The sequence below is a fragment of the Oncorhynchus gorbuscha genome, linkage group LG25, assembly GCF_021184085.1.
Source record: "Oncorhynchus gorbuscha isolate QuinsamMale2020 ecotype Even-year linkage group LG25, OgorEven_v1.0, whole genome shotgun sequence".
NCBI classification, from domain to species: Eukaryota; Metazoa; Chordata; class Actinopteri; order Salmoniformes; family Salmonidae; genus Oncorhynchus; species Oncorhynchus gorbuscha.
The window spans coordinates 2,461,150-2,473,782 of NC_060197.1; the positions used below are offsets into that span (position 1 = coordinate 2,461,150).

The window sequence follows — 12,633 nt, forward strand, 5'->3', positions numbered from 1 at the left end:
TATACAGCATGTGAAAGACTGGGATCATCACAACCCTACTATACAGCATGTGAAAAACTGGAATCATCACAACCCTACTATACAGCATCTGATAAACTGGGATCATCTCAGCCCTACTATACAGCATCTGATAAACTGGGGTCATCACAGACCTACTATACAGTATCTGATAAACTGGAATCATCACAGACCTACTATACAGCATCTGATAAACTGGGATCATCACAGACCTACTATACAGCATCTGATAAACTGGGATCATCAGAGACCTACTATACAGCATGTGAAAAACTGGGATCATCTCAGCCCTACTATACAGCATCTGATAAACTGGGATCATCACAACCCTACTATACAGCATGTGAAAAACTGGGATCATCTCAGCCCTACTATACAGCATCTGATAAACTGGGATCATCACAGACCTACTATACAGCATCTGATAAACTGGGATCATCACAGACCTACTATACAGCATCTGATAAACTGGGATCATCTCAGCCCTACTATACAGCATCTGATAAACTGGGGTCATCACAACCCTACTATACAGCATCTGATAAACTGGGATCATCACAACCCTACTATACAGCATGCGAAAAACTGGGATCATCACAACCCTACTATACAGCATGTGAAAGACTGGGATCATCACAACCCTACTATACAGCATGTGAAAAACTGGAATCATCACAACCCTACTATACAGCATCTGATAAACTGGGATCATCACAGACCTACTATACAGCATCTGATAAACTGGGATCATCTCAGCCCTACTATACAGCATCTGATAAACTGGGGTCATCACAACCCTACTATACAGCATCTGAAAAACTGGGATCATCTCAGCCCTACTATACAGCATGTGCAAAACTGGGATCATCTCAGCCCTACTATACAGCATCTGATAAACTGGGATCATCACAGACCTACTATACAGCATCTGATAAACTGGGGTCATCACAGCCCTACTATACAGCATGTGAAAAAGCCATATGATCATACACATCAATTAGATCACACATGTCAAACACACCCAGTATATCAGCCAATCAGCTTAAGTGTTTTGTTGCTATGTTCAGGAGTGCAGAATCCAGTCTAGAACAAGGCTCTACACAAATGATGATGTTTTGGACTGTAAAGTGGCAATTCGTGAAGTTGATATCTTTCTAATGAATTGTATAGGCTGATCATATGTGTATGGAAGATGTGGCTTAACGTGTGTGTGTTCCTGGGTGAGTTCCTGGGTATGAAGCTGGACTCCTTTTCCTGCATATCTTAACATCGGTCACCTCTCCAAACACACCCAAGAAAAGCATTAGTGGTGGTGTGAGTCTGTGTGAATAGTGACCAGAAGATCATTTGGCTGAGTCAGTGTGTATAATATTTCTCACCAATGGAAATAAACACGTGGATCACAATCATGCTTAAAAGGTACATCGCCCCCGCCCACACGCACACGCACACAAATGCTTTTTACTTTCTCTCTCTCCATCGCGGTATGCATTTATCATACCTTTTTTCTTATTCAATCTCCTCTCTTTTCTTAATTTCCTCTCACCTTTTATTTTTTTACTTTATAGAAGAGAAAGTAAAGGAACCTGGACATTCCTGTCATTTTTCTCTTGGACCAGAAACGAATTGTGTAGAACAGACTCACAGATAATAGACCACGTAATTTCTTCTTTGTTTGAGTTCTAGACATGACATTTCTATCTGACTGAACAGCAGCCACAGCACGTGCTTCTCTCACCTCCTCCCATTCAGCAGTGAAGGAGGGTGTTCTCTCAAGCTGGCCCCCAGGACTGGCGGTGTCCCCTGGGCGTCCTCTCGGCCCCTGGCCCCTGGCCCCCGACCCCCAATGGTACTCCTCCTGAAAGAGACCGTCAACACACTGTCCGTTAATCTACGTTTAACAATGGATCCATCAATTGAATCAATATCGTTTATCAAGTTGGACAACTGTCTGTGGCTTGAAGCAAATTCTAAGGTGAGGTTCTGTAACAGTCATTCCCCCTATGGTAACCAAACAAACGGTTACATTTACCAAAACCCACTCTCTCAGTGTAATAAGCCTGGGGCAGTACTTTTAACCGCAATTAATATTACACCTGACATTTCACACAAGATACAGAGGGAATGGTCCAAAAAACAGCATTGTTTCTCCATTAAAAGGGGATATAAACACGACAACAGACCTGTATGGGCGACACAGCCACCAGGTTGGAGTCAGACTTGGACAGTGACTTGGAGAGCTTTAGGTCCAGCACACTGCGAGGTATGGATCTCATCCTGCCCAGGGTAAAGGCCCTGTCCTCGTATCCAGACACCGGTGTCCCCTCCCTGAGTCCACCAGCTCCCGACACACACCCCCTCACCACCACCGCCTCCCCGTTCCAACCATATGGCGAGGAGGAGGAGGGCGAGGCGCTCTGGGGGTTCTGGTTAACCCGGGTGTGGAAAATGGTGCGATAGACTACCTGAGGTTTGGGGGGTCTGTCGTCTTTGATGGGGTCTTTGGAGGTCTTCAGAGCCAACGCCTCGTTTCCTGTGTGAGGGATAATGAGGGGCGGTGGAAGTCCAATTCCTAATTCAAAGGGCTGGGTTACCGAAGTGAGGTTGCCCTGGTTACCGAGCGTGGTTACCGGGCTGGTGTGGGGGTCCGAGGGGGTGTGTTTTCGGGCTTTGAGATTGGTGTTGGAGGTGTAGAGGTGGTAGGGTGTGTCGGGCGTCTCGCAGGCCGGCGAGGAGCCGTGGAGGAGGCCGGCGAACTCTACAGGGACGAGGCTCTGTCGTCGGTCGTCTGGTAGTAGGAGTGTATTGGAAGAGGCGGGGGGAGGGTTCTGCTGGTACGGCCCGTCGTCTGAGGAGAGAAAACACACACAAGTTAATGTTGGAGTGCACCACACACACACATTCCAGGTCCAACATACATACACAGACCCACAGATTGGTTGCACACAGTAACCAATCTTATGAGATCTCCTCTCTCTCTCTCTCTTGTGCTAACATGGAGACAGTAAAAGGTGCTCCATAACCATACCGCACCCATACCATAACCATACCCATACCACACCACACCATAACCATACGATACACATAACATATCCATGCCATAACCATACCATATCCATACGATATACAGTGGGGCAAAAAAGTATTTAGTCAGCCACCAATTGTGCAAGTTCCCCCACTTAAAAAGATGAGAGAGGCCTGTAATTTTCATCATAGGTACACTTCAACTATGACAGACAAAATGAGGGAAAAAAATCCAGAAAATCACATTAATGAATTTATTTGCAAATTATGGTGGAAAATAAATATTTGGTCACCTACAAACAAGCAAGATTTCTGGCTCTCACAGACCTGTAACTTCTTCTTTTAGAGGCTCCTCTGTCCTCCACTCGTTACCTGTATTAATGACACCTGTTTGAACTTGTTATCAGTATAAAAGACACCTGTCCACAACCTCAAACAGTCACACTCCAAACTCCACTATGGCCAAGACCAAAGAGCTGTCAAAGGACACCAGAAACAAAATTGTAGACCTGCATCAGGCTGGGAAGACTGAATCTGCAATAGGTAAGCAGCTTGATTTGAAGAAATCAACTGTGAGAGCAATTATTAGGAAATGGAATACATACAAGACCACTGATAATCTCCCTCGATCTGGAGCTCCATGCAAGATCTCACCCCGTAGGGTCAAAATGATCACATGAACGGTGAGCAAAAATCCCAGAACCACACGGGGGGACCTAGTGAATGACCTGCAGAGAGCTGGGACCAAAGTAACAAAGCCTACCATCAGTAACACACTACGCCGTCAGGGACTCAAATCCTGCAGTGCCAGACGTGTCGCCCTGCTTTAGCCAGTACATGTCCAGGCCCGTCTGAAGTTTGCTAGAGAGCATTTGGATGATCCAGAAGAAAATTGGGAGAGTGTCATATGGTCAGAAAACCAAAATATAAGAATGCTGAGTTGCATCCAAAGAACACCATACCTACTGTGAAGCATGGGGGTGGAAACATCATGCTTTGGGGCTGTTTTTCTGCAAAGGGACCAGGACGACTGATCTTTGTAAATGAAAGAATGAATGGGGCCATGTATCGTTAGATTTTGAGTGAAAACCTCCTTTCATCAGCAAGGGCATTGAAGATGAAACGTGGCTGGGTCTTTCAGCATGACAATGATCCCAAACACACCGCCCGGGCAATGAAGGAGTGGCTTCGTAAGAAGCATTTCAAGGTCCTGGAGTGGCCTAGCCAGTCTCCAGATCTCAACCCCATAGAAAATCTTTGGAGGGAGGAGTTGAAAGTTCTTGTTGCCCAGCAATAGCCCCAAAACATCACTGCTCTAGAGGAGATCTGCATGGAGGAATGGGCCAAAATACAAGCAACAGTGTGTGAAAAAACTTGTGAAGACTTACAGAAAACATTTGACCTCTGTCATTGCCAACAAAGGGTATATAACAAAGTATTGAGATAAACTTTTGTTATTGAACAAATACTTATTTTCCACCATAATTTGCAAATAAATTCATAAAAAATCCTACAATGTGATTTACTGGATTTTTTTGTCTCATTTTGTCTGTCATTGTTGAAGTGTACCTATGATGAAAATTACAGGCCTCTCTCATCTTTTTAAGTGGGAGAACTTGCAAATTTGGTGGCTGACTAAATACTTTTTTGCCCCACTGTACATACCATATCTATAACCATATCCATGACCATATCCATAACCATAACATACCATAACCATATCCATATCCATAACATAACATAACCATATCCATACCATAACCATATCCATACCCATACCATAACCATAACCATATCCATACCATAACCATAACCATATCCATAACCATCCCCATATCCATACCATAACCATAACCATACCATAACCATCCCATAACCATATCCATACCATAACCATTCCCATATCCATATCATAACCACACCATAACCATATCCATAACATAACATAACCATATCCATACCATAACCATATCCATATCCATACCATAACATAACCATATCCATACCATAACCATATCCATACCATAACATAACCATATCCATATCATAACCACACCATAACCATACCCATATCCATACCATAACCATATCCATATCCATATCCATACCATAACCATAACCATCCCCATACCATAACCATAACCATACCATAACCATCCCATAACCATATCATAACCATAACCATTCCCATATCCATAACCATACTCATACCATAACCATAATAATATCATAACCATACCATGACCATACCAATATCCATACCCATACCATATCCATACCATAACCATACCAATACGATATACATACCATAACCATACAATACCACACCCATACCACACCATAACCATACGATATACATACCACACCATAACCATATCAATACAATATACATGCCATATCCATATCATAACCATATCCATACCATAACATCCATACCATAACCATATCCATACCATAACCATATCCATACCATAACCATCCCCATATCCATACCATAACCATACCATGACCATACCATACCATATCAATACGATATAAATACCATAACCATACAATACCACACCATAACCATATACATACCACACCATAACCATATCAATACAATATACATACCATAGCCATACCATAACCATATACATACCACACCATTACCATATCAATACAATATACATACCATATCCATATCATAACCATATCCATACCATAACCATACCAATACCATATCCCTAACCATAACCATCCCCATATCCATACCATATCTATAACCATATCCATACCATAACATAACCATATCCATACCATAACCATACCCATATCCATACCATAACCATACCCATATCCATACCATAACCATACCCATATCCATAACATAACCATACCCATACCATATCTATAACCATATCCATACCATAACCATACCCATATCCATACCATAACATAACCATATCCATACCATAACCATACCCATATCCATACCATAACCATACCATATCCATACCATAACCATACCCATATCCATACCATAACCATACCCATATCCATACCATATCTATAACCATATCCATACCATAACATAACATAACCATATCCATACCATATCTATAACCATACCCATATCCATACCATAACCATATCCATACCATATCTATAACCATATCCATACCATAACATAACCATATCCATACCATAACCATATCCATACCATATCCATACCATAACCATACCCATATCCATAACCATACCCATACCATATCTATAACCATATCCATACCATAACATAACCATATCCATACCATAACCATAACCATACCATATCCATACCATAACCATACCCATATCCATACCATAACATAGCCATATCTTTACCATAACCATACCCATACCGTAACCATCCCCATATCCATACCATAACCATAACCATAACCCCCCATATCCATACCATATCCATACCATAACCATCCCCATAACCATACCATATCCATACCATACCCATATCATATCCATACCATAACCACAACCATCCCCATATCCATACCATAACCATACCCATACCATACCCATACCATACCCATAACCATATCCATACCATCACATACCCATAACCATATCATATACCATCACATACCCATAACCATATCATATCCATACCATCACATACCCATAACCATATCATATACCATACCATCACATACCCATAACCATATCATATCCATACCATCACATACCCATAACCATATCATATACCATACCATCACATACCCATAACCATATCATATACCATCACATACCCATAACCATATCATATACCATACCATCACATACCCATAACCATATCATATCCATACCATCACATACCCATAACCATATCATATCCATACCATCACATACCCATAACCATATCATATACCATACCATCACATACCCATAACCATATCATATCCATACTATCACATACCCATAACCATATCATATACCATACCATCACATACCCATAACCATATCATATACCATCACATACCCATAACCATATCATATACCATCACATACCCATAACCATATCATATACCATACCATCACATACCCATAACCATATCATATCCATACCATCACATACCCATAACCATATCATATACCATCACATACCCATAACCATATCATATCCATACCATCACATACCCATAACCATATCATATCCATACCATCACATACCCATAACCATATCATATACCATCACATACCCATAACCATATCATATACCATCACATACCCATAACCATATCATATACCATCACATACCCATAACCATATCATATCCATACCATCACATACCCATAACCATATCATATACCATACCATCACATACCCATAACCATATCATATACCATCACATACCCATAACCATATCATATACCATCACATACCCATAACCATATCATATACCATCACATACCCATAACCATATCATATCCATACCATCACATACCCATAACCATATCATATACCATCACATACCCATAACCATATCATATACCATCACATACCCATAACCATATCATATCCATACCATCACATACCCATAACCATATCATATCCATACCATCACATACCCATAACCATATCATATACCATCACATACCCATAACCATATCATATACCATACCATCACATACCCATAACCATATCATATCCATACCATCACATACCCATAACCATATCATATCCATACCATCACATACCCATAACCATATCATATACCATACCATCACATACCCATAACCATATCATATCCATACCATCACATACCCATAACCATATCATATCCATACCATCACATACCCATAACCATATCATATACCATCACATACCCATAACCATATCATATACCATACCATCACATACCCATAACCATATCATATCCATACCATCACATACCCATAACCATATCATATCCATACCATCACATACCCATAACCATATCATATACCATACCATCACATACCCATAACCATATCATATACCATCACATACCCATAACCATATCATATCATATACCATCACATACCCATAACCATATCATATACCATCACATACCCATAACCATATCATATACCATACCATCACATACCCATAACCATATCATATCCATACCATCACATACCCATAACCATATCATATACCATACCATCACATACCCATAACCATATCATATACCATCACATACCCATAACCATATCATATACCATACCATCACATACCCATAACCATATCATATCCATATTCCTAACCATATCATATACCATACCATCACATACCCATAACCATATCATATACCATACCATCACATACCCATAACCATATCATATACCATACCATCACATACCCATAACCATATCATATCCATATTCCTAACCATATCATATACCATACCATCACATACCCATAACCATATCATATACCATACCATCACATACCCATAACCATATCATATCCATATTCCTAACCATACCATATCCATACCATCACATACCCATAACCATATCATATACCATACCATCACATACCCATAACCATATCATATCCATATTCCTAACCATACCATATCCATACCATCACATACCCATAACCATACCATACCATACAATAACCATAACATATACATAACCATACCATAACCATACCATAACCATATCCATACCATAACCATATCCCTACCGATCTAGAAAAACACACAGCAATACAGAGGAAAGAGGATCTATTTAAAACAACTAGAGAGAAACACATCAGAATCAGGATTAACAGGGAGAGTTAAAATAAAGGTTAAAAACAAGAGACACATACATCTGCTGCTGCCCTGTCAAGATGCAGGCTCCTACGTACACACTACACAACTCCTGACAGAGGTCTGACACGGCTGCCTGGTCAACATCACTGTGTGTGTGTGTGCATGCATGTGTGTGTGAGAGAGAAAAGAGAGAGAGAGAGAGCAAGAGAGAGAGCACATGTGTGATGTATCAGTGTGTCTGGCCCATTGACTGAGTTCTGTGAGGTGTACTTAGAGCCAAATGGATGCATTGAGAGAGACAGCCACTGTCTCTGTGTGCAGTGGGGTGAAAGAGGGATTGGGAGACAGAGAGAGGAGAGTCTTTCTGGTCTAACTCAGAAAGAGAGCTGGCCCGTATATCTATGTATGTGTGTATGTGTGTGATTCTCCCCGGGGATGGTGTACAGTATTCTATTTAGTCTTCGTGCACGTACAGTGTCATCCTGAGGTCGGGGAGTACATTTTCCTTCAATTCAAATTTCTAAAGCTTTATTGTCCATTCTTTTCATACAGTCAATGCCCTACTCCAAACCTCACCACATATTCACAATGAGATTTGATAAAGATTAAACTCAATAAACAGACAAACAGATATGCAGCCAAACAGAGCTGTGTGGATCAGTGTGTGTAATATCAGTGAACAAAACTATGATCAGCAGGACAACATGGTCTGTGTGCGTGTGTATAACCAGGTATAATACCATGGTGGATACACAGACATTTACACAGTACCATGGTGGATACACAGACATTTACACAGTACCATGGTGGATACACAGACATTTACACAGTACCATGGTGGATACACAGACATTTACACAGTACCATGGTGGATACACAGACATTTACACAGTACCATGGTGGAAACACAGATAATTACACAGTACCATGGTGGATACACAGATAATTACACAGTACCATGGTGGATACACAGATAATTACACAGTACCATGGTGGATACACAGATAATTACACAGTACCATGGTGGAAACACAGATAATTACACAGTACCATGGTGGATACACAGATAATTACACAGTACCATGGTGGATACACAGACATTTACACAGTACCATGGTGGCTACACAGATAATTACACAGTAAAGCTCTGAGAGGGAGACCTAATGTTACTGTATCTCACATGAGGCTGTTGGTTCTAATAATATAATTGGATAAATGTTATGCACATAAACATCTTATAAAAAAAAGATTAGTTATTAGCTGGATACGTCAGGGGAGATGCTGGTGCCAGGAAATGGATAAAGGACGTGTGTGTGTGTGTGTGTGTGTGTGTGTGTGTGTGTGTGTGTGTGTGTGTGTGTGTGTGTGTGTGTGTGTGTGTGTGTGTGTGTGCGTGTGTGTGTGTGTGTGTGTGCGTGCGTGCGTGCGTGCGTGTGCGTGCGTGCGTGCGTGCGTGCGTGCGTGCGTGCGTGCGTGCGTGCGTGCGTACACAGTGTATTCACAAAGTATTCAAACCCTCTGGCTTTTCCCACATTTTGTTCCGTTACAGCCTTATCTAAAATTGATTAAATTGTTATTTTTCCTCGTCAATCTATACTGCCTTACCAAGCAGAGGCAGTAACTGTTCATAGAGTGGATCTGAGAAAAATGGCTTTTATTTACCTTGGTTTTAAAGCAACTTTATGCAGTTACTGCTAACATGAGCCCCCCATTTTCTCCAAAACACAATTCAATAGAGGAAGGGTACTTATCCACATAATTAAGCATGTATTTAATGTGGCAAAAATAACATTAACTCATTTTCGACCAAATGAGCAGTTACTGCCTTTCTTCTAGGTAGGGCAGTATACACAATACCCCATGATGACAAAGGAAAAACAGGTTTTTAGAAATTTTAGAAAATGTATATCTTAAAAAATTAAATCTGAATAATCACATTTACATAAGTATTCAGACCCTTTAGTCAGTACTTTGTTGAAGCACCTTTGGTATCGGTTACAGCCTTGAGTCTTCATGGGTATGACGCTACAAGCTTGGCACACCTGTATTTGGGGAGTTTCTCCCATTCTTCTCTGCAGATCCTCTCAAGCTCTGTCAGGTTGGATGGAGAGCATCGCTGTACAGATGTTCGATCGGGTTCAAGTCTGGGCTCTGGCTGGGCCACTCAAGGACATTCAGAGATTTGTCCCAAAGCCACTCTTGGCTGTGTGCTTAGGGTCGGTGTCCTGATGGAAGGCAAACCTTTGCCCCAGTCTGAGATCCTCAGCACTCTGGAGCAGGTTTTCATCAAGGATCTCTCTGTACTTTGCTTCATTCATCTTTCACTCGATCCTGACAAGTCTCCCAGTCCCTGTCGCTGAAAAACATCCCCACAGCATGATGCTGCCACCACCATGTTTCCTCCAGCCGTGACGCTTGGCATTCAGAGTGGTCTGAGAGTCCTTTAGGAGGCTGTCATGTGCCTTTTACTGAAGAGTGGCATCCATCTGGCCACTCTACCATTAAGGCCTGACTGGTGGAGTGCCTCAGAGATGGTTGTCCTTCTGGAAGGTTCTCCCATCTCCACAGAGGAACTCTGGAGCGATGTCAGGGTGACCATCGGGTTCATGGTCACCTCTCTTACCAAGGCCCTCTTCCCCCGATTGCTCAGTCGTGGTGGTTTCAAACTTCTTCCATTTAAGAACGATGGAGGCCACAGCGTTCTTGGGGACCTTCATGCTGCAGAAATGTTTTGGTTTCTTTTCCTCAGATCTGTGCCTCAACACAATCCTGTCTTAGAGCTCTATGGACAATTCTTTCGATCTCATGGCTTGGTTTTTGCTCTGACAATCACTGTCAACTGTGGGACCTTATAGACAGGTGTGTGCCTTTCTAAATAATATCCAATCAATTGAATTTACCCCAGGTGGACTCCAATCCCGTTATAGAAACAATTTATAGTCTCTGGGCAATTCTAATCAATATTCTAATAGATTTTAGAATAAGGATATAACGTAACAAAATGTGGAAAAAGTCAAGGGTTCTGAATACTTTCAGAATGAACTGTATATATACAGTATATAGAGACAGAGCGAGAGACAGAGCAAGAGAGAGCGAGAGAGAGAGAGTGAGAGCCAGAGACAGAGAGGAGAGAGACAGAGCGAGAGACAGAGCGAGAGACAGAGCTAGAGACAGAGAGGAGAGCGACAGAGCGAGAGACAGAGACAGAGAGGAGAGAGACAGACAGAGACAGAGCCAAAGACAGAGAGGAGAGAGACAGAGCGAGAGACAGGGCGAGAGACAGGGCGAGAGACAGACAGAGACAGGGCGAGAGACAGGGCGAGAGACAGGGCGAGAGACAGGGCGAGAGACAGGGCGAGAGACAGACAGAGACAGAGCGAGAGACAGAGCGAGAGACAGGGCGAGAGACAGGGCGAGAGACAGACAGAGACAGAGCGAGAGACAGACAGAGACAGAGTGAAAGACAGACAGAGACAGAGCGAGAGGCAGACAGAGACAGAGCGAGAGACAGACAGAGACAGAGCGAGAGACAGACAGAGACAGAGCGAGAGACAGAGACAGAGCGAGAGAGAGACAGAGACAGAGCGAGAGACAGACAGAGACAGAGCGAGAGACAGACAGAGACAGAGCGAGAGACAGACAGAGACAGAGCGAGAGACAGACAGAGACAGGGCAAGAGACAGACAGAGACAGTGAGGAGAGAGACAAAGACAGACAGACGGAGACAGACAGAGAGAGAGAATCACTAAAACAATACAGAAATACACTACGAGAAAAAGAAGGAACAGCACGTCAGAAATCAGCTCAAT

The 12,633-nt window shown here is 42.1% G+C and overlaps 1 protein-coding gene across 1 annotated transcript in view; it reads right to left on the reverse strand.

The window, feature by feature from the left end:
* LOC124013588 (ankyrin repeat and sterile alpha motif domain-containing protein 1B-like) overlaps positions 1 to 12,633 on the reverse strand; it is a 474,760-nt gene that overhangs the window by 108,769 nt on the left and 353,358 nt on the right. The window contains 2 exon segments of the mRNA XM_046327903.1: positions 1,757 to 1,876; positions 2,202 to 2,866. Of these exon segments, the coding sequence (XP_046183859.1) occupies positions 1,757 to 1,876; positions 2,202 to 2,866 (785 nt within the window).